General features: G+C 54.2%; 1 protein-coding gene across 2 annotated transcripts; it reads left to right on the forward strand.

Annotated features, from left to right (window-relative positions):
• Positions 1-1,121: 1,121 nt before the first annotated feature.
• Positions 1,122-22,934, forward strand: PIGG (phosphatidylinositol glycan anchor biosynthesis class G (EMM blood group)). Of its 2 annotated transcripts, XM_081117291.1 has the most exons (13): positions 1,122-1,448; positions 2,338-2,543; positions 2,721-2,930; positions 4,183-4,371; positions 5,209-5,350; positions 8,032-8,244; positions 9,958-10,175; positions 10,434-10,715; positions 11,922-12,376; positions 14,343-14,534; positions 17,391-17,700; positions 19,909-20,072; positions 21,760-22,934. In XM_081117291.1, exons 1-13 carry the CDS (start codon positions 1,292-1,294, stop codon positions 22,007-22,009), a joined length of 2,988 nt encoding a protein of 995 aa, XP_080973417.1. In that variant the 5' UTR covers positions 1,122-1,291; the 3' UTR covers positions 22,010-22,934. The 2 variants fall into 2 exon arrangements, with proteins under 2 accessions (XP_080973417.1, XP_080973418.1); XM_081117292.1 differs by lacking the exon at positions 4,183-4,371 and having other exon boundaries at positions 1,141-1,448.
• The last annotated feature ends 604 nt before the right edge of the window (positions 22,935-23,538 follow it).

The raw sequence follows: 23,538 nt of genomic DNA on the forward strand, positions 1-23,538 counted from the left end.
CCCGTGTGCATGAATCCAAGTTATACTTGTGTTTCCGTCAGGCAAAAAATGTATTTTTTTGGTGTGCCGCATAATTTTAGGAATTAGTTTATGAGTCATAAAATGCAAAAGGTTGAAAATTGCTGTTCCATACCACGGAGCATTTGGCTGGCTTTCCAGAGGCCACAGGGCCTGGGCCATGAACACCTGCTGGCCTCCAGTACATGCAGCCTCAGGGCGGAACTGCCCAGGCCAGACACTGTCCTCCTACAGCTGGGGTCACGGGGGTCACGGGCGGGGGGGGGGGGGTCGCGTGCTGCTCCACAGCGGTCACATGGTCATGTGGACTCCCGCGTGTGTCACGTGAAGGGCGCGCGGCCAGGTGTCAGTCGCAGCCGGGAACACGGGGCCCGGTCCCGACAGGAGACGCCGGGCAGGCCCAGGCGGGGGTCGCCTGTGCCCTTCCCACCAAGCAGCGTGAGAATGAGGATCGTCCTCAGGGGCAGGTCCGGGGGGCCCGGGGCTGAACGGAAAAGGCTTCGCCAGCTGGCGCAGGTGGGGACTTGAGATGGGCCCCAGGGCTGGGCTGCGATGCCGCGGGCCCGGGCTCTGGGGCCTTTGGGGAAGTGCCCCGCTCGGGGCAAGTCGTCCCGCAGCGCGTCCCCGAGGGGGCCTGGAGGTAACGCGCGAGGGCCGGCGCCGGGGCCGGGGCCGAGGGACCGCCGAGCGGCGCGCTGCCGCCGCGGGTTTTCCGGACTCGCCCCCGGGGCCTCGGGCGCTCCCGGGGGTGACCCGCCCGGCCCGGCTCCGGGCGGAGACCAGTCCCGCACCCCGCCTCTCCCCGGGCGCGCCTCTGCGCCCCTCACACCTTTTAGCCTCCGCCCACTGCTCCTCGCACGACCCGGACCCGAACCCGAACCTAGAAGCCCGACGAGGGACGCCGGCCCCGCACCGGGGAAACGAGGGCTGCGGCTCCAGGCGGCGCGCGCGGCCTCGCGGTGGGCGGGGCGCGGCGTGACTCGCCGGCGGGCGGAGTGGGCGGGACTCGCGGTGGGCGGGGCCACTGTAGGGATTGGGCCGGCGCGCCGGAAGTACGTGTAGGGGCCTCAGAACTCCCGGCCGCTCGGCGCCCGGAAGCGCCCGTCCCTCTCGTGCGTATTTCCGGCCCTCGGCCCGCAGTGAAGACCGCAGGGGCTGGCACCTGGGGGTCCGCCGGGCGCCCCTGCCCTGACGCTCTTCCTGCAGCCCGGAGCGGCCGCCGCGGGGCGGGACCCGGCCCGGTGTGGGAGCCGGTCCCCACCGGCGGGTGCGCATGATGCGGCTGGGCTCCGGGGCCTTCGCCGCGGGCTGCGTGGTCATCGAGGTGCTCGGGGTCGCGCTCTTCCTTCGGGGATTCTTCCCGGCTCCCGTTCGCTCCTCTTCCAGGACCGAGCACCAGACAGAGCCCGCAGCGCCCGAGCCCTCGGCAGGTACGGACCCCTTCCCCGCGCCCTGCTCCTCGGGCCCAGTTTTGCCAGACGGACCTCCTGAGCCCCTCCTCTCGGGCTTCTCCCCGGGGCGCCCCGCCCCGGGACCCCTCTTCTTACCGCTCCAGCCTGTTTTTCTGTATCTGTCCCACAACTTTGTGGCGGCCGCCGCTGTCGGCCCCACTTCGACCCTCCTCCCTGGTCACCGAAAGGTGAGCTCTCCACAGCCGGGTCCCGCCTCCCTCGGGCTCTAACGCGGGGACGCCCGCACCCCTGCCCGGAGCAGGCTCTGAGCCGCCCAGTTCCTGGCACCCTTTTTGCCCAATGAGTCACCACAGATAAAGATTCCTGGTTACACCCCTTTTTGTTTGTTTGTTTGTTTGTCTTTGTTTTGTGGTGGGGTTTTTTTGTACATTCCTTCGAGACCTCTTCTTAACCAGTAGTGAAGACCGCCCTGCCTGGACCCCTTCCTGGTCTCACCTACCCAGCAGTACATACCAGGTAGAGGCACTCCTGTTTTGGACCAGGTCCACACCATAGCAGCCACTGACCATGTAAACACACTTTGTAAATACTCACCCTTCCGCTCAGTGAAGCATGGTGCTTTTAGGTTAAGCTGCCTAAGTTTACCATTCCAGGACCCTCAGGAAGGGACTCCCCTGCCCGAGAACTCCTCATCATGCTAAGGTCATTCATAACCTTAGTACTGGGGCTCTCTGAGCTTACTGAAAGCCTCTCACCACCACCCGCACTGTGGACATTTTTCTTTGGGTTGGTACCTACAGATACGAGGGATACATGCCAGAGAAGTGGGTAGAAACTAGAGTATAGGTGATTGAATGCTAAATAAAGTTTAAAATTCAGTTTCCTTTTTTCTTTCAAACACTTTTAGGAGCCAGTTCCAATTGGACCAAGTTGCCCCCACCTCTTTTCAGTAAAGTCGTTATTATGCTGATAGATGCCTTGAGAGATGATTTCGTGTTTGGGTCAAAGGGTGTGAAATTTATGCCCTACACAACTTACCTTGTGGAAAAAGGACCATCTCGCAGTTTTGTGGCTGAAGCAAAGCCCCCTACAGTTACTATGCCTCGAATCAAGGTGAACGGTTTTAATATTTTATAAATTGTGGCCTGGCTCTTTAAGAGGTTTAGAGGGGCTCTCTATAGTATTTTACTTCTCCAAATTTAACTGAGTTTGCTGCTCTCAGCCTGGCTGGGACAGTAGAATGCTGCTCTTTAGATCCATAGTCTAATCCCTGGGTGTTCCATCCTGCAGGCAATGATGACAGGACGCCTTCCTGGCTTTGTCGATGTCATCAGAAACCTCAATTCCCCTGCACTGCTGGAAGACAACATCATCACACAGGCAAAAGAAGCTGGAAAAAGAATTATCTTCTATGGAGATGAAACATGGGTGAAATTATTCCCAAAGCATTTTGTGGAATATGATGGAACCACCTCATTTTTCGTGTCAGATTATACAGAGGTCAGTTTTTAAAATAGGAGACATGTATCCTACTATATAGACAGCATTGTTTGTAGTGGTGTTGGTTATTGTATTAGGAGTAGCATGGAGACATTGTCAATGTGGTTCACTCACACAGTCAGTTACAATCAGAGATGTAAGACCTGGTGCAGGTGTAAGCCTGCAGCATAGGCAGCTATGCACTGATTGGTGAGTATAAAGGATCCAAAAGCGCTTCCCAGCAGGCAGCCGTGTAAGCTGAGTTTAACCGGTGAGTGGGGACGTCCTAAGGGGACAGAGTAGGTGGCAACGGATATCCGAGGCGGAGCCTGAGGACTCCATGGCTACCCAGGACCCCTGGGACTTCTGGTTCTTCTGGGAGGGGGACAGTGTCTGGAGTGGGAAGGCATGAGGGCAGAGGGCGAGCTGGGTGGACTGGTCCTGGGGCATCGGCCCCATGGTGGGAGTGCCATCTCCAACAGGGAAGAGAGTGTGATTAGAGCCCTCGTTGGAAAGTTGAGCCTGGGTGCAGAGGGAGACCCCTGGGCAGTGGCACCCACATGTCTGGACTTGGCATTGGGATAGACAGTCTTGCACACCCACCCCTGTCCATTTGCTGGGCCCGGTGAATCCCCCGCATTCCTGCTGACATGGGTGCCCTCTGCTGCAGTGGCTGGAGCAGACAGCAGTCGTGACCAGTGGTGGCTGGGCTTCCCTGTCCTGTGTATACTCACTCGGAAACACTTCTCTCTACTGTAGACTTTTCAGTGTCCGGGAGGTGGGCCAACCGAAGAGTCACGCTGACTGGGCTAATGGCTGCTGGGGGCTGCATCTCCTTCCTCCTTCCTCCTCTTGTAGTGCACACAGATGCCCCCACATCACCCTGCTGGCCCCTTGAACCCTGGACACTGTCCTGTCTTCACTGACTGCCCTCCACCCTTAGTTGCTGCGCTGTGACTTCGCACCTGTTTTCATTGGTCCTCTGCTCAGTGAAGCCCCAGCTGTGGCCCCACAGAGCTGTGTCCTCAGACAGACCCTGTAGGACAAGTCTGTCCACAGCCTGGAGACAGACATGACATTAGTGACAGCTTGGTCTCATACGGTGTTTGTTTAGCTCTTTATGGCAGTGTTTCCCCCCCTTGGGCTTTTCAAACTCCCAGGAGTCCTATTAACCTAAAATAAGCCCCTGTAGTTCATAATGACCACACCCTTTGTCCTGAGGGGTGAAGACAGGAGGAGCCAGGAGCTCTTCACAGGCACTTTCCCCTTCAAGGTGGACAGCAACGTGACGCGGCACTTGGATGGAGTGTTGGGAAGAGGGGGTTGGGATGTGTTGATTCTCCACTACCTGGGGCTGGACCACATCGGCCACGTTTCTGGGCCCAGCAGTCCCCTGATCGGGCACAAGCTCAGCGAGATGGACAGCATCCTGATGAAAATCCACACCTCGCTGCTGTCAGAGGTGAGCTGCTGTGGGATGTGGTGCTGGAGGTCCTAGTGCCCATGTTTCCCAGGGGAACTAAAGCTGGAGCATAGTTTTGGGCTGCCTGAGTGATGTTGCCCCCAGCATCCCTCAGATAGCCTCATTCAGCATGTGCTGCCACAGTGGTGCCCACCTGCACTGGTTCCCCTCCCAGTGTTCTGTTCCTCCACCCAGTCACATCTAGAAACCTGTATCACCGCCTTTCTGGGTGTCTGTGGGACTGAGGCTGTATTTGGGAGAGCAAACAGAATGCACAAGCCTGAGTGTTCTCAAAGGTGATGGCCACAGGAAATAGGGCAGGAGGAGGAGGCAGTGTCTGCAAGGCTGGACTTTCAGCAGCCTGAGCAGAACAGTCACGTGAGATGCAAGCAGAGACTGGACATGGGGCAGATGTGCCATTGCCAGGCCAAGAACAAGGGTGGGGTAGAGCCTGCCAGGCATGTCCAGGGCAGCAGAGGCCGCTGGCCAGAGCCACAGGCAGCAAGGTGGCTGAGTTGACACTGGCATGCAGAGTAATGTGCCCACAACCTCCCAGCTTGGACATGACAGAGATGTCCGGACCCAAACCCTCTGCCACGAGAGGCCCCAAGTCAGGCCTCCATGCTGTGTAATCTCTGTGGGACTCTACTCGTTTTGTACATTACATTGTTTGACTTTGGTCTTTTGACCTGATTGTAAGCTCATAGCTAAAAAAACACACAAGAAACTGCTAATGTAGAAAGAGCAACTGTTGATAAAGCTAAACCTGAAGTTCCTTGTTAACGAGAGTACACGTTCTCGTGTAAATGCAGCTGAAACGTTCCCTTTGCCTTACAGGAGAGAGAAGCCCATCCGCCCAGCCTGCTGGTTCTCTGTGGCGATCACGGCATGTCTGAGCATGGGGGACACGGGGCCTCATCCCTGGAGGAGGTGAACACTGCTTTGCTCTTCATCAGCTCTGCATTCAAAAGGAAACCTGGTGAGAATTCAGAAATGTTTAACAGGTTGGAACTCTATTTTATTTCTGTTTTCTGTCATCTGATTTTAATTTTAAAAGCTATTTTTGGAAGGTAAGTTTGAAACACCCTAAGTAATGGCAGAATGAATTGTAACGGGGCGAGGGGCAGTCAGGATTGGGAGTTTAGATTTCTTGCCCAGATTCTTAAAGTACAAATATCCTTTGTGGGAATTTTGTTGAATGAGTATCACTGCCTGGATATCTGGAACTGTTGATGAGAATTTCCCATGGCTTAGAGACTTCTGAGCCACATATATAAGTTGAAAGGAACTTAAATACTTGAACTGCCTGAAAAGTATACATTATCGGATATTATATATTCAATGGTCATGTCAACAGGCGTCACAGGCCAATCTGAGAAGGATTACCTGGGGACTCATCTATCATCATTGACACACCCAGCTCTCCATCCACACATGTGTGGGCCCCTGTCACCTGCAAGGCCTGCCTCCTGCATTCAGCTGTCTCTCCATCACCCTCCCTGGGAGCCTGCCTTCCCGTGAGCTGCACAGAGCCCACCACAGCACCGGCCTCCACACCCTGCTGTCCACACTCAGACCACAGCAGGGTCCCATAGAGCTGAGTGAGAGCCAGTCCTATGCCAGAAACAGCCTTCTCTTCCCTGCCATCGTCCCGCAGGTTCCCGAGCTCTGTGGTGGAAATGACACACTGTGGAAACATGATTCACAGACCTGTGTTCATAGAACTACCACTCACGAGAGCCAGGAAGTGGAAGCAAGCACCCAACCCAACAGACAAACGGACACTTACATCCACATGACAGACATTCCTGAGTGGCAGGAAGGGGAGAAAGAAAGACACTAGGTGGCGGGTCTTCATTGTCAGCAGGTTAGGGCTACTGTTTTAACTAAAGTGGGTCTTTGTGTCTCCTCCCTGGGAGGCCTGCCTGCGTCCCCCAGCCAGGGAGGCCCCAGGTGGCTATGCATGTGGATGGCCTGCAAGGCTGCTTGGTGATGGGCCTCAGTGCCAACAGTGGACTCTGGGTTTATTTAATTTGTCAGTTTGCTTTAAGAATAATTCTGTTCTATAATCTCATTGTGCTCAGTTTGCGAACCAGGAATGACTCCTTTTGGTTCACTCAGCTGGGCAGCGCCATCAGCATGTGTGTTGGGACATTTCACCACCTCTTTAGTGGCCACGGCTACTTCCTGCCACCCCAGCACCCCCCACTTGCAGCAGCTGCCTTCCCGCTGCCAGTTCTGCCTCTCCTGCTTCATGTACAGGGGCCTGTGCTCATGCGGCTGGAGACTGTGTCAAGGTTCGTGCACATTGTTGCTGTGCCCGATCTTCACTCCTTCCTACCACTCAGGAATGTCTGTCATGTGGATGCACATGTCCGTGTGTCCATCCATCGGGAGGGTGCTGCATCCACTTCCTGGCCCTTGTGAGTAGTGGTGCTGTGAGCATTCATGAACAAGTGTTTCTGAGACACATTTCCACATAGTGTCATTTTTTCCTCCATTACACCTCTGCCCCACCTCCCTTCTCTGTGCCGATGTTGTCAGGTACATTTCTGCTTGTTACCGGCTGACGTAATCCCACAGCCAACTCTGTGTACAGCTGGCCCTGGCACTGGGGCTTGGACTGTGAGGTGGTCAATGTAAGCATTGGGGCTCACAGCTTGGTGGTCTCAGGATGATGGTCGCCCACCACCAGTAAGTGCCAGAAGAGTCTTGATTTGCTTCAGATCAGGCACCTAACGTAAGAGAATATGAGAAGAAAAGTAATAATATTGGAGTGGAAAATTTTCCAAGCGTAACCCAGAAGCCATCAGTAGAGGGTTGGACAAGAAAAGATGAATAAATTTTACCCAATTAAAAAAATTATATAACCAAAAATTCCCACAATCAAAGCCAAACCTCTACAAACACACTAGAGTGAGAGACTTGTACCAGACACCGCCTGCAGGGCTTGCATTGCAGCATATAGGGTGTGGGGGCTGGGTGTTCTCTTCACAGATAAGAGAACCTACGACGCTGAGTTTTGTCCAACCCCTTGCACTGGATGATGGCAGAGCCGGTCCAGAGCCCGGGGTCCTGGTGTCACACCCAGTCTCCTCACAGGAGTTAGTCGGACAGCCAACCACTGCTGGGCTAGAAGCACTGCACGTGCCCAGGCCACAGCAGGCAGAGGCTTGTCTGACTAGCTGGCTCTGGGACTCAGCCCTGCTGGACCTGCCTCATTCCACTCTCCCAAGAGAGGTGCTGCCACCACCCTGGAGCCACAGGGAGTCTGCATCAGCTTCTCCAAGGGGCTGTGTGCATCACTCTGAATCCGAGAGGCAGCCCCACCAGGGATCCGCCCTCACCCTCTCCAGGGGTATGACTGTCACCCTCGCTGAGTGACATCCCTCGGGTGAACATCTGCTGAGCCACCTGCCCCTGTGCCTGCCTGCTGTAGGCTCACTCGGGACTGAGTGTGTGCTGGCTTCTCCCTACGTTGTCACTGCTCCAGGGAGGCACATGACCCACACAGTGGAGTTCAGTCTGTCCACTTACAGAACAATGAGGTGCTTTCATGGGAACCTATAGAGAATGGTTGGAAGAGATGGGTGATTGGTGTTCGTTGCAGAAGATCAGACATGTCTGAGAGCCTGGCCCTGAAACTGTTTTCTTCCCTAGGTGATGTCAGGCCCCCAGCACGTGCTCAGCAGACTGACCTGGCTGCCACACTGGCAATAGGGCTTGGCCTGCCTATTCCAAAGCACAGTGTGGGCCGCCTCCTATTCCCGGTTGTGGAAGGCAGGGCGATGCGAGAGCAGCTGAGGTTTCTACACCTGAACACAGTGCAGCTCAGCAGGCTGTTGCAGGAGAACGTGCCATCATACGAGAGAGGTTAGTCGGCTGCTGATGTCTGTCAGGCGTACGTGACCTCTGTCCCTGACTACTCGACTGTGGACTGTGCCCTGTTATCTTACAGCCCCGGCCATTGCCGTGAGCAACACCCACAGAGGCCATCATCTGAACAAGTTCTTTCATAAGTTTATTCACTCAACAAATACAGAGTTTCTTTCACTAAGTTTCTTTTTGATCAGGGACCATTACAAGCTCTGGAGAGAGCAGTACAGGGGCTCTGCTTATGTCTGGGAGGGGGGAGAGAGAAGTAGTAGTCAGCGTCAAGGGGGGATGGGTGCCTCGGGGACAGTGGGTCCTCCAGAGGGGTGGAGAGTGCATGTGGGTGAGGGCCCTCGATCAGCCTGGCCTTTGGGTCTGGGAGGGAGCATGTGGCAGATGCAGGGTCTTGTGAGGACATGCCTGCACTTTGAAGGAATGACCAGGGGCCAGAGTGGCTGGAGCAGAGTGAACGCCGAGGAAGGCATAAGGACATGAGGTCATAGGGGTGTGAGGGCCCTTTGGGACACTGGGCTGAAGTAGGGGTTTTGGCCTTCACAGAGCCCAAGCTCTTGGACTTGCGTTTTCCGAGGCTAGCTTGGGCCATGACAGGCTGTGCTTTGTGCTGCAGGAGAGGTGGAGGCGGCTGTAGCCCTTTGGGGACGGTTGAGGGTGTGGAGCCCAGGCAGTGGCAGTGCAGCTGGGGCAGGGGTGGCGATCTGGATGTTGCTGGCAGAATGTGCTGGTGCCTATATGCTGGGCCCGAGCGAGCCAGAGGTCAGGAGTACCCGGCTTCAGCTGGCAGTGAAGGAATGGGGGCCTTGATGAGGTGAGAATGGTAGGTTCACCACGTAGTGTTTGTGGGTGAGGGGGTTGGTGTCGAAGCCAAGTAGGCAAAGAAAGAACTTCAAGGAGGAGGAAATGCATAGCCGTGTAGAGCGCTGCTCATGAGGGTGGTGCTGGTACCCGTATGGGGTGCTGGTTGGCTGATGCAGCAGCAGAGGTGGGGCTGTCGGCCTTGGGCCTGTGCTCAGGGCTCATACAGCGTGGATGCCAGGCTGTGCATCTGGCCTAGTTCCAAGAGGAAGGAAGGCTGCCCTCTGACCTTGGGGAGCAGGGCACTGCCATCCCAGCGGGGGAGCAGCAGCTGTTGGGGCTGGGCTTCCTGGAGGAGCCCTGGCTTTGCATCGGGTGGGTCCTGCAGCCACATTGCTCATTGGAAGCGTAGGTGGCAGCAGAGCTAGGGAGACGGCTGTCCTGCCCGGAAGGGAGGATGTGGTGACGGGGGCTGTAGACAATGCTAGCTGCTGCTGAGAGGCGGGGCAGGCAGCTGCGCTGGGGACATGGACACGATGGAGACACTGTCAGGCCTGCTTACCTAGTTCTCGCACGGAGCATGAGCACAGGAAGTTTCAGTAAAGCCAAGGCCTGTTAGCCCGACACATTTCTGGATGGTTTTTCTGTTGCACATCATAAGCAGTTGAGTGAGAGAGAAGAGCAGGGGAGAGGGCAAGGTCTGGGCAGGATGCAGGAGTGGGCAGGGCGGTGGGCGGGGAGGCCGATGTCCAAGGCTGTGGTCCATGACCTGGCACACACAGGAAGAGCTCACCTACATCAGGTGTCAGTTTTCCCCAGGCCGCGGATGACCGATATTTGAAGTTACACATCTGCATTTGCCTGTGCTGTGTCTGTGTGACGTGTTTCTCTTCTTGTCAGAGCCTGGATTTGAACAGTTCAGAATGTCAGAAAAGCTGCACGGGAACTGGGTCAGACTGTACTTAGAGGAAAATAACTCAGAAGTCCTTCTCAACCTGGGAACCAAGGTCCGCAGGCAGTACCTGGATGCCCTGAAGGCCCTGAGCCTGGCCCTGAGCAGACAGGTGGCACACTACGACATCTACTCGATGGTGGTGGGGACCGTCGTGGTTCTGGAGGTACAGTGCTCATGTGGCTTCGTGGCTCAGGTGTGGAACAGACTTGATAACCCAGCCAGAACATTACAGTGTAGAGTCTGTAGGATATCACTGTTCCCAAAAATGAAAAAATAGGCATCTTCCTGCTGTTCACGTGGGTCCTATGCACACAGTCCTGTCAGGGCCCGGCACTGCTCACCGCAGTGCTTCAGGTGCCGTTCTGGGCAGTTCTCTGCAGGCCCAGCGGTCGTGGACGTGGCCCTTGCTTTCCTGTCGCAGGTTCTCGCCCTGCTCCTGCTCAGTATCCCACAGGCCCTGGGCGCCACGGCTGAGCTGGAGGTTCCCCTGTCGTCGCCTCTGTTTTCTCTGCTCTTCTACTTGATGTTCCTGCTCCTCTGGGCCACGCACGTCGTCGTGTGTACCTCGGCCGAGGGCTTCTGCTACCTCTGCAGCCTCTCGTGGCCCACAGTGGGTTCGGTGATGGTGCTGGTCTCCGTGATGTTCTGCGCAGTTGTGTCTGCTCTGACCAGGACGTGTGTGGACGGGCAGCTTCTGAGGAGGGTAAGGCTGGTTCCACAGATGTGGCGCCATCTTTCTGGATTTTGTTACTTAGTCGGTCTTTCACTCACTGGGCCTTGGGCAAAGCCCTGGTGTGCAGCAGGCACATCGTTGGCTGGGGCAGGAAAGGAGCTGGTGAGGGCAGCCTGTCCCTAGGTTGTGGGTGCCTACTTCAGACTCTGAGCTCTATGTTGTCATATCACAGGCCTCCCCTGTCGGGGAAAGACAGGGTCCTGTAACTGTCAAACAGGAGCTATGCAGAGCTGCTGGTCACAGCCAAGTAGGCAGCTGGCTGATGGGATGTGCGTGAGTCAGACCATCTCTCAGGGTGTTTGGGCTGCAGCCCAGGGAAGGGGGAACGCGGCACAGACCCCTTCCAAACCTTGCCCTCCAACCCCAACCTGCCTGGTACAGGGTCGTCTTATTTGTGGACGATTTCCTTTAGAACTCTTCAAGCTTGTGGCCTCTCACACCCTCGTTTCTTAGCTTTGTGTGGCAGCAGGGCAGGACGGAAGAGGTGGGCAAACGGCCTGGCCCAGAGCCCAGGCCTGGCGCAGGACCGCATCTGTGGGACCTGCGTAGTGCAGGCTTTTCCTGGGCCGCATGACTCTAGGGCCTGATAAGGCCCACTGTGCCTATCCGATGCATCCCAGCTGAACACCGGAGAATAGATACCAAGGAGTTATCCAGTGAGTTGCTAGTGCTCATCTTCACCCTCTCATGCTTCAAGTGGGTGCAGAGGGGATGGTACTAGGATGCCAACTTTTCATTTCAATGGAATCAACCCTTTCAGTGGAAACTTCTGAAATTCTGGAACATTCATGGAGAAGTCAGAGGTCTGATTCACTGGGAAATGTCCTCAAGATTCTTTGATTTTAGTAGCAGGACTGGCTGTGGCCACCTGATGACCCAGGCTCGAGAGGGTGAGGACGTTGTATGAAGGATTAGGCCAGGGACCAAGACAAGCTCTCTCAGCCCTATACTGCTCAGGCAGTTCAGGTCTAAACAATCCACCATGTCACTCAGCTTAGGACAGGCTTGCCAGGGTGCGGACAGCCAAGTCCCTGGCTGTGCCAAGGAGAGTGGGCCGTCCCTCCAGAGCAGGGATCACCGGTGAGTGTCACGGAGAGTGAAGCTCTGTGACCAGCATGCAGCAGGTCATGTGCAATTTTCAGATTTTCCCTTACAAACACACCTTCCTTTTTACAGAATCTGGCCCTCTTCAGCTCCTGGTCAGAGCTGAGTCTCCTTATCCTCGCTGGGACTGTGGGTCACGCCCTGAGTCTGGGTGCAAGCAGCTTCGTTGAGGAGGAGCACCAGACCTGGTACTTCCTCCTCAGCACCCTGTGTCTGGCCCTGGGTCACAGGAGCTACAGGGACTGCTTCCTGCGGGATGGCAGGGAGCCGCAGCGGTGCTCACATGTGGAAGGAGCATCTGCCAGCGTGGCACCAGTTTTGCAGGACAAGAGTACTGGCTGCGATGTGTTAGAGGTCAACCAGGAACATAAGAGCCTGTCCTCCCTGGACACACTCCCAGGCCATGAGAAGTGCATGATGCTGGCTGGCCCATGGCTGATCCTCGGCTGCTGCCGCCTCCTGCGGTCCCTGAACCAGACTGGGGTGCAGTGGGCCCACCGTCCTGATCTGGGGCACTGGCTCACCAGGTGAGAGCACGCGCCGTGGCCATGGCTGCCTGGCCCCACGCAATCTCCTTTTTCCAAATGTAGATCTGTTTATTCTTCACCTTCAGGATAGACACAGTATTTGATGTTGGAAGAAGGGGAAAAATGCACCCTAACCTGTGAGTTGATGTTGAAGGGTGACCTCACACAATGTTAGCCTCGTACATGTGGTGTCTTATTGCCAAATCCCTGTCATCAGTGTCTGAAAACTGAGTTTTCAGTGACAGTCGCAGCAAGGATGTGGCTCACCTGCTTCCCAACAAGACGACAGGGCAGGGCTCAGCCAGTGGTTGGAAGCAGCAAAGCTCTGCCCTCACCCTCGCTGGCTGCTGATTGTGCAGGTCCTTCAACACCTGGGAGAAGGTACAGCAGGTGGAAGCCAGACAGGAAAAGGTCCAGGCCTGGCAGCAGTGCAGCCGTTACTGTCCATCAATGGAGAACTGGCCCAGTGAAAGAACAGTTTCCCGGGAGTGCAGTGGATAAGGTCAAGTCTGGTCGTTGCAAGGAAGGGCTCAGGACAGTCACAGACCCCTGCTTTTAAAGGAGGGGCTCCAGCAGGAGCAAGGGAAGTGCTCACTCCCACTAGCAGTTAGAAAGCTTCAGGTAAATGACAAGGTGTGACTTTGTACCTAACAATGTAGAGAAACAAAAGGGATAGAACCCAGCCTGGGTGAAGCCCAGGGACCCTGAAACCACATGCTGACACAGTCCTTCTGGAAGACAGCTTGACCTTGCCTCAGAGCCAGTGAGTGTGTTTACTTCTCTGGCAAGTGCTTCCTGGGGGATCTCTCCCAGCCATCAACAACATTAGCAAGCCCCTGACAGCCACAGCAGCCACGGGAGACAAGGTTTGGTGGGCATCCTGCTGCAAGCCCACTCATCTCACTTTCACAGCGGCCCTGGAGAGAGGACACTGTTGTCCCACCTGGGGTGAGGGAGCCAAGCCCAAGCCCCATGGCACTGGGACAGCACTGTGGCCCCACCCCTTGTTCAGAAAACTGCAGCCATGCAGGAAAATTTGCTGGTTCCCCACCCAGGTGCACTCACGTATGTGTAGGGCACCCCACCGCCCTGCCCGGCTCCTGCCCAGTGGTGCCCTGCCCAGTCTGGACCTTACCGACACTGGACCCGTCCCTCTGGCTGGGCTCCTCTCCTGTGTCACATTGTCCCTGCCAGTTAGCAGAGGCAGCAGCTGGACCCCACTGCTCCACGACAGACCTGTTTGGGGTGTCACACTTGTTTTCTGTTTCTCTTTTTCAGTTATGGCAATTAACTCAGGACAGTGCATGAAATGCTTAGTTCAAACCAGCAATGAGTGAGCACCCATGTGACCACCTCCAGAGCAAAGACCAGGCCACACGTGCCCTCTGTATGTTTCCCAGCCGTGTTTCACTTTATGTAACTGGGCAGAGTCACTCATCCCCTTGCAGCTAATGTATGTCTGGGCTTTGTTCTTGAGCAGTGCTCCCCGGGGCAGCAGCGGTGGGCATGGGCCAGGCAGAGAGAGGCCGACCCTGCCCTGTGTTGCCTATGAGCCTCAGAACCTCTTGGGTTCTCCCACCTGGGCACGGGATCCCACAAGAAGGTGGTGTCTCCCGTGAGTGGATGTGCCCTGAGAAACATGTGGTCTGCCCAGCACCTCCTCACCTGTGTTGGGGAACACGTGTGGCTGCCTCAGAAAAGAGGTGCAGGGGACAGTGTTTTATACACATCACTGTCCTGGCCAGGGCGGAGCCAGTGAGGGGAACCACGGCAAGAAGCTGGAGTTCATGTCAGCAGCCCTTCATTGTGAGAATCTCAGTTTGCATTTAAATCGGCAATTTTCTTTCATGTTTTTCAGGGAAATCGGCTATTTTTAGTACAGCCCTTAAAAACCCACTCAGTATGGACCCATAACATCACCAGCTACACTGGTCAGTAATTTCTGGCATTTTCCATTCCATTTCAGCTCTGACCACAAGGCCGAGCTCTCCGTCCTGGCTGCCCTGTCCCTCATTGCCATCTTCGTGCTGGTTCAGGGCAGGTGCTCCCCAGTGTCCAGAGCAGCCCTGGCGCTTGGCCTGCTGGGCGTCTACTGCTACAGGGCAGCCATTGGCCAGGTGCTGTCCCCATGGCAACGAGGCAACAAAGACATTTCAAGGTAGTGCACTGGCAGCCCCTGGGTTTGTCTCAAGGTCCCTCCTGGTTTGTGGCTCACACAGGCCCTGCCGTCTTCAGGGCACTGGGTTTGCTGTTTGTGAAGTGATCTCGCAACAGTTCCTAGGGCCCAACTGAAAGGGCCCCAGTGAACTGTCTCCCTCTCTCTTCTGGTGGGAGAGAGACAGTAACTCGGGAGGGAGAGGTTTGAAGGTCATTTTTTAAAATAAGGGATTTTTTTAAGAACAAGGGATCTAAAGGATTTGGCTTTGTTTATCTGGGAGGTAATGAGGTGACAGAGGGCGTTCCCAGCATTTGGGAAACAGCAGAAACTCAACTCTCCACGTTTTGCAGTGAACTGAGGAGGAGCCTCGTGCTGGCTGAGCCCGTGTCCATCCCTGCAGGTTGGGGGCAGCTGCTCTATAGTGGAGATGTGGAGTGGTGTGTTGATGACTGTATGAAACATGGAGAACCCTCTGTCTCAGGCATCCTCTTGGAGAATTTATGTCCAGAGACAAGTGGAGAGGAGGCCTGAGACGGGTGCAGACTGCTCTGCTCTCTGAGGCACCCACAGTTGCACAGAATGGAACACGGGGTGGTTGGCTACCTGTAGTGGACAAGCCTCTGAGCTAGTGGGAGCTTGTGCTGGACTCTCACAGCCACGCATCGTTTAGGGAGCATTGTGTTTCTAGGACGCGCGGGGATGTGGAGCAGCAGGCTGTCAGCTGTGTGCGGCCTGACCTTAGGAAGTAGTCTTTCCTGTGTGAAAGACTAAAATACGTAATTGGCAGTGATTGTGTTTGGGACACGGATTGTAGATGGGGGTCTATCTTCCCTTCACTCAGTTCTGTATTGCTTGTCTAATCGGAGGGAGAAAACCAAGTGTTATCTCGCAGAAGGTCTTGGTGAAAGCTGAGGGCTGAGCTAGGCCGTGTGGGTAGCCAAGGCGCACAGAGGCATCCCTGGAAATGACCTGCCAACTGGTGTGGGGAGTCGAGGTGATGCCAGGGCCTAGCTGAGGGGACAGCAGGGAGGTGGGCCTTCACCTGAGGAGGCAGCCAGGTGGGGACAGCATCTCAAAGAACGTGCAGTTCAGAGTCTGAGACTGGACATGTGCCAGGGCTGGAGGTCACACTTCTGGTGTTTACTGCAGGGTCATTTGTCTAAATCTCACTGTTAGACACGAATAAATCCCTCACTTCCTCTTGGGCCAATGCCCCAATTCCAGCATCACTCACTTCAAAACTTGGAACACATGTCTTACCTTTCCTGGGCTCACTGGCACACACAGGCTTTCTCCTGTCCCAGGCACAACTCACGCACAGGGTTCCTGTCCCGGGCATGGAGCACTCGCACAAGGTTCCCTTCCAAGGCACGGGGCACTCGCAGAGCAGCATGTCCTGGTTGGTCTGTGCTGCTTGACTCACTTTTCCTGTAAAATGCTCTATCTCCACCTGTCTGTCCCGATTCTAGATCCACCCTGGTTCCAGAGCTGTCCTGATTCTAGATCACCGGACAGCTGCTTCTCTCCTCTTGGGCCTCAGGCACTGCTGCCCATCAGTATCTAAAACCCTCCTTTACATTTACTCTTGGCTGCTCGTGCTTAAGCCTGGACTCAGCGGCCTCCTCCTCCTGGGTGCCACTCAGCCTGCCCTGGGGCTGCAGACACAGCCCAGCCCTCTCTTCCATCAGCTCTGACTGCTCAGGCCTCCGCTGCTCTCTCCTTTAACCATAGGGGTTTGTCGTTAGCTCAGCTTAGCTCACCTGGACTGTGAGTGCACCTGACCTCAGCTCCATGGCAGGGCGTGGCCCTGGGACAGGCTTGAGTCATCACACGGTAGAATTAACCATGCTTCCACTATTGGAATTAACTCATCGTATTAAAAAGAGTTGTTTTTAAAATGCATAAGCCTGGTCTGGCCAGTGAGGCTCCGTTGGTTGAGTGTAGTCCCGTGCACCAAGAGGTCTCCAGTTCAATTCCCAGTCAGGGCATATGCCTGGGTTAGGGACTCTTTCCCCAGTCTGCAAGCAGGAAGCAGCCCATCGATGTTTCTCTCTCTCTCCCTCTCCCTCTGTCTCAACAAATCAATAAGCCATTCTTTAAAAAGTAAATCAAATGCATAAACCTTCCTGAGAAAATATGAAAGTTTATTTTTTCAAAATATATGTTATGATTATTTCACTAAAAATATTTTTATTTAGCATTACTTAAGCAATTAGCCTTTCTCATATAAAATATTTTCTTTGTGAAACTTATTTAAACATGTCCTAGGAACATGTATTTTATGCTCTTCGGCATAGTGTCAGCAGTTGTGTCTTTTGCAGGCAACCGTAAACGAAGTGCGGAGACACCTAGTTCCCAGGGCAGCCCTGTGAGGTGCAGGCGCCATTTCCCTTCAGTGACAAGTAACAGAGTTAAGCATCAGCAGTCCTGACTCACTTGCCCACAACAGCAGAGCTAAGAAGTGGCAGAGCCCAGACTCACTGCCCTACCTTTCTCCAGACCCCTGCTGGACTGCACAGTTGTGTGCACAGACACGTGCAGAGGCAGCTTAACCTGTGTGGCCATGCGTGTGTGGGTGGTGTCCACATCTGTCAGCTCATGAAGTTCCTGGCAGAGCCGGGCCCTGTGGTCCTTGGGCAAGAGGAGAAAGGTTTCCGTATGCCAGCTCATCAGAGGAGTGCATGCAGAAAGGGGTCCGGGGGCCATGCCCAGGCAGACACCCTCCTCCCCTGGCCACCCGGCAGGCAGGGCTTATGGCCTGTGAGCCCGCTGAGTAGACACGCATCTTCATGGGAAAATATGTGCTTGCATTTTTCTAGGTGGTGCTAACAGGTCTAATTTGTTTTGGCTTTTTAGGGGCATCATTGAAGCTCGCTGTGTGTATGTGTCTGTCCTCGGCATTCTGTTCACGGGCACCAGAGGCATGCTTCAGTCTTGCGCCCTCGCTTCCGATGTCCCAGTCCAGCCCATGTGTCTGTGGGATGTGCACAGTGGACTGGTGCTCCTGGCAGCCTTGCTCTTCAGGCCCCATAACCTCCCCGTCCTGGTGTGCAGCCTCCTAACCCAGACCATGATGGCCAGGTTCGTCTGGAGGCCCCTGCGGCACGCTGCTGTGGAGGTCGCCGCCATGCACTACTGGTTCGGGCAGGCGTTCTTTTATTTTCAGGTAGGCTTCATCATTATCATGGGTAGAAGACCACTAACACTTAATGTCATGTATCATTTAATTTTTCTTTGAGAAAGTTATACCGTAAGCTGGGAAGTTACACTGTTTGTTAGTGAAAGAGCTGTCAGTGGAATGGTAACTGATGCTCAGTCTCCGTGTGTTTTATAGGATGTAACACAGTCTGTGAGACGTGCGTGGTGGGTCCACGGCAGCTGAGCTGGCTGCTACACGGCTCCTGCCCAGCACAGAGCACATGTCCACCACCCATCTGCTGAGACAGTGTCTGTGCTCTCGTGCCTGGCAGTCAGCACATCTCTCTGATGTTTTTTTTTTGTTTTAGTTTTTTTAAAAGATATCTTTATTGATTTCAGAGAAAGGAAGGGAGAGGGAGACAGAGACAGAAACATCAATTAGAGAGTCGTCATTGACTGGCTACCTCCTGCTCATCCCCTGACTGGGGATTGAGCCCGCAACCCAGGCATGTGCCCTGACCAGGAATCGAACTTCGATCTCCTGGATCCTACGTCCATGCTCAACCCCTGAGCCACGCCCAACCGGGCTCCTCTCCGATGTTGAAAGGCTCATCAGACTCAAGCCCAGGCCACCTCCAGGATAGACCTCAGTGTGCACGGTGAACTTGGAAGGGCACCTGGACAGGTGGATGGGGGTACAGCTCCCCTCCTTGCAGGGACCCAGTTACCTCCCAGCCTTCTTACTATGTGGCTCCAAGCCCCACCCCTGACCTGGTCACTGCCTGAGGCTCCTGGGCTACTCCCTCCCACTGTGCACCCTGAGGACCACAGGCTGCTGGGCGGCTCAGCTTTTGTTTTCCCATCCTTAGGAGAGGGTCTCTATTTTCTCAAAGTTCCTGCCTCCTCCTGCTCTGTCCAGACCTAAAGACTTGTCTGTTTCTGTGTGTCCCGAGGTCGGCCTGGGCCTCTTCCCACCCTCTCCCCCTCCTCTCCTGGTTTTCTGCTGCTCCTGCCTCACCACAGCAGCCCAGTCACATGGTTTCTCTGTCTGTTCCCTGAAGCCTAGAGGGGTGTGGAGTGAAGTCCAGGGCAAGTGCCCCTTGCAGTGAACTCCTTAATGGCATCTGCTGGCCCCCACAGGTCCTTGGGGCTCTGCCTCGGTTTCCCATCTGTACACTAAGGGTTACATGGCACCATGTCAGGACTATTGAGGATTAAATGAATTAATTCAAGAAAGCCTGGCGCGTGGTTCATGCCTTAGCTGCACAAACAGCAATACATTTGTGGACCTCCAGCCACTTTGCTCTTCTACCCTTGTCACACTTCCCCTCACCCTGGCATTTGAGACTGTCTTAGCTCCAGGTCTCGGTCTCTGGGGAGGGCGGCTAAGAGGCATCAGGGGAGCCCAGGTAGCCGTGGGCAAAGTGGACTGAAGGGGAAGTCGTACTCAGGGGTGACTGTCGAGGATGGGCCCAAGGTCCAGCAGTGAGGACAGGATATTGGGAGGCCTCCCACTGTGACTGCCTGGAATGGCACCAGCCCGGGGAAGACACAGTGGGGTTGACTGTGAGTTTGCAGAGCTGCAAACACCTGCAGGATTGTGTCCTGGGCCGCTGGGTACCTGGAGCAGAGGGGCCCTGCTGGGCTGTAAATGTCCTGAATTTCTGAGGAGAGGTTGCCAGCATCGATAGAGCCTGAAGGCAGAGAGAGGGGCTGAATGCCAGGAAACCCTTCCCTAGACCAGAACCCCACCCTCTTGTGCAAGACAAGTTGGGTGGCAGCAGGTTCCTCGCTACCAGCGAAATGGCCAAAGCCCTCCAGCCAAAAAGCAGCATCCTGTCAGACTAGACCTCAGGGGGAATACCACCCTCAGCCTCCAACCAGGGCCCCGGGACCAGTTACCTCCCAGGGTCACATGCAGCCCTCAGACAGGGCCCTGGGGGTATGGGGGTGCCAGTGTGTCTGTGTTAAGTAGATAGAACAAAGGAAGTTAAGAATTTGCCGCAGTTCATCAGACTTCTGTCTATATTGTTTCTCAAGGACCTGACCTTGCCCTTGCTCCTCACTGTCTGAGGAGGCCAGCTGGCGGAGGGGCAGTGTGTCCAGGGTCAGCCAGGACAGCAAGGGGTGGATGGGAGGCCAGGGCTCTTGTGTGTTTTTGTCACCACGACCGTCTTCTCGTCACAGTGGCAGTGGTATGAGAGTGGCTTGTCAGCGCTGTCTGTCTATGTTGCAGGGAAACTCCAACAACATCGCCACGGTGGACATCTCGGCAGGATTCGTGGGCCTGAGCACCTACGTGGAGATCCCGGCCATGTTCCTGACGGCGTTTGCGACATACACAGGGCCCGTGCTATGGGCCAGCCACCTGGTGAACTTCCTGAGTGCAGAACCCAGCAGGTGCAGCTCTTCCCCTGTCCCTCAGCAGAGTCTGGCACAGGGCTGTCTGTTCTCAAGTGCAGGTCACCCTTTGCCAAGGTGATGGGAGTGGTGGCCTTGGGTGTGGCTACAGAAGGCCTGTGCTCTGTGGTGGGGGAAGGACAGAGTCTCTGGGCTGAGCACAGACACGCAATCCCCAGGCAAGGGCAGCAAGGGGCCAAGGCCTGTCCAGCCACGAAGCTTCTCCCAGGTTCCCCTTTATTGTTGGTGCCGTGGCTCCAGGAGGTGACGACTCCCTGGGTTCCCCCTCCGTGATGGGTTGGATCCCTACTGGGGCCTATGGTGCACAAGGACTCCCTGCAGGAGCTCAAGGTCTGGAGGGGCCTCAGTGTGGACCAGATCCAGAGCGCTGGGTCAGGATGCTTCCCAGAGCAGGGCTGTTGTGGGGGAGCCCATGGGGTCCGTGTGGGCCTGAGAGTAGAGGAAAGCGGCATACACTGTGCTGAGGGCCTTGCATTTAGGTTTTTAGTCCATTTTGAGTCGATTCTTATGTGGTGGAATTTGGTGATCTAGCTTCATTTTTTCCACATCTTTCCATTTTTCCCAGCACCATTTATTGAGGAGACTGTCATTACCCCACTGTGCGCTCTTGCCTCCTCTCTCGTGGACAAATTGACCATGTAGGCTGGGGTTTATTTCTGGGCTCTCTGTTTAGCCTTGATTATGGTGTGTGATCTTTTAAACGTGTGGCTGGGTTCAGTTGGCTAATATTTTGTTGAGGATTTTTGCATTTATGTTCATCAGGGACATTGGCCTTTAATTTCCTTTTTTAGTTTCTCTGTCTGGTTTTGGAATTAGGATCATGCTGGCCACGTAAAATGAGCTTGGGACCCTTCCCTCCTCTTTAATTTTTTGGAACAGTTTAAGAAGGATATATGTTAATTCTTTTTTGAGTGTTTAGTAAAATTTGTGTGGGAAGCCATTGGTCCAGGACTTTTGTTTATTGGGAGTTTTTTTATTACTGCTTTGACTTCATTAGTAGTAAGTTACTAGTCTGTTCAGATTTTCTTTCTTGACTCACTCTTGGAAGATTGTACATTTCTAGGAATTTATTCATTTCTTACAGATTGTTCAGTTTGTTGGCATATAGCTGTTCATAGTCTTGTGTGATTTTCTTTTCAGCGTTTATATTTTATATGTGACAGTGTAGTAGTACATGCATATCACTTTAAAATAGATAACTGTGTGGACGTGGGGGTAGAGTTTTCAAAAATACTTCAGATCACAGTGGCCCTGGAGCATGGGGGAGGTGCCCACCTGCACACTGTCTCCTGGAGCATCTCAGTGCCCATTGGAAATGCAGTCTCCACCCACCAGACTGACCTGACCTAGTAGCCAGAATTACCTCATCATTTCCAAAATATCCTGGCCAGTGTGGCTCCATGGTTGAGGTTGTCCCCTGCACCAAGAGGTCTCCCGTTCGATTCCTGGTCAGGGCACATGCCCAGGTTGCGGGCTCAATCCCCAGTCGGGTGCATGCAGGAGGCAACTGATCAATGACTCTCTCATTGTTGATGTTTCTCTCTTTCCCTCTCCCTTCCTCTCTCTGAAATCAATAAAAACACATCAAAGTAAGAATGTCAGCGATGCGTTTGTGCCTCAGGTGGCACAGTGGCAAGTGCTAACCCTGCCTCCCTCTTGTTAACAGAAGTTCAGCGCTGAGACACGCCTGCTTCTGCTACGCGCTGGTTGGCTCCATCCCAGTTGCTGCCTACATCATCCTGGTGACGGCCCTGCGCTACCACCTGTTCATATGGAGTGTGTTTTCTCCAAAGCTCCTGTATGAGGGGACGCGCCTGCTCATCACAGCTGCCCTCTGCGTGTGCTTTACCGCCGTGGGCCGGGCCAGTGCAAAGGCAGACCTTGGGAAAATAGCTATAAATGCAAGATTATCCTAAAGAGAAGGTGCGGATTCTACCATGTTGATGAATGGCTTCAGTTTCTCGGTTTACCATACTTGAACTAGAGTCAGTGGTAAGTCGCATCACAAGGGTCACTCTAGAGCGCTTGGTGCGAGTACGAATCAGCTTCCCCTGTCAACAGTCACTACAGAACTGCTGAACTTTCAATTTCTTCTGGGTAAGTTATGGTACGACCGAGTTTGTGTGTTTAAAACAGTGTATAAGAAGGTTGCGAGGTTGTCATGTGTGTGACCTTCAGAGAGCCCCGCAGGCCTGGGGGAGGAGGCTCCTTGGCTCCTTGGCTGCAGAGCTCTGACCCCTTCACACAACCGTAGAAACCAGGGGCCCACAGAGCTTTGCTTCATGTGGTTACAGCTGTTGGCACTGGTGCATTTGAAATTAAAACTAAGACATTTCAGAAACTTATTCATTTGAAAATGTTAATAAAAAATATTTTTAAGAAAAATAACTATTTTCCACAACAAAAATATTTAGCAAGAAGAGTGGCATTACCTTATATTTTTGCAAATCCCAAGTGTCTGGCTCAGTTGAAGATGGTTGGATTCTGCATTCGGTCTCTTGTGATGTGTGTGCAGGTGACATGGTCTCGCAGGCCTGTTGCTGGAACGGGGGGAGTAGCTCATTCTTTTTCTGGTCCTCATGGCTGTTCTGTTCGGACACTTCACTGAAACTCAACAAATGACAGTCTCTTAAAGATGAGTAGGAGGAAAAGCAATGAGTGCATGTGAGACTTTGCATCTGAGTTAGTGCTGCACCGGCCTCAGGCACTAGGTTTCCACAGGTCCTATGTGGCTTTAAATGCCACTGGGGGAAGCTGGGGCATAGGACAAGGAACTGCACTGTTTCTGCAACTTCTTGTGAGATTTAAACTTCTGCAAAATAAAGTTATTTTGAAAAGGAAGCTTAGTTGCACTATACGGTCTGAAAGCACATCAGTGGGCTGGGCTCATTGCTTCTGTGGGGCTGTGAGGGACCCTCCCCAGCTGTGGTTCTGTCACTCTCGCATCTGGAAAATAAGGGTTCCACATGGTGGCACGGTTCATTATGCAAAGCCACAAATCAACAGTTGCTTTGCCCAGTCTCATGAGAACTCTCAAAATGTTGGAAGCACAGGGGCGGATATAAGTTTCCCAAAACTCTTAGTGTGAAAGCTCAAATGTCGTAATCAACAGCATCTATGGTGGGTGCTGCTTCCACGACAGGCCACTTGGTTTTCAAGGAAATGTATGCCCCAAACCATTAGGCTGCCATTCTCTCAGGCAAGCGTTGCGATCCGTGCTGAGGGGCTCTCCTGGAGACAGCCTCACGGTCTGAGGGGAGCAGGTGGGCACCGGGTACCCGGCACCAATCATAGATGGGGATTTCATCCAATCAGTTGTGGTCCTGCTCTCCAGGGTGTCCCAGAGGACACACTCTCCACAGTTACCACAGGACACATCATGTGGCACACTCTTGGGCCCACTGCTGCCTCTGCCTTTAAAACTTCTGATTCCAAAAAGTAATGT

This window comes from Miniopterus schreibersii (assembly GCF_964146895.1).
Source record: "Miniopterus schreibersii genome assembly, chromosome: 1".
Classification (NCBI taxonomy): domain Eukaryota; kingdom Metazoa; phylum Chordata; class Mammalia; order Chiroptera; family Miniopteridae; genus Miniopterus; species Miniopterus schreibersii.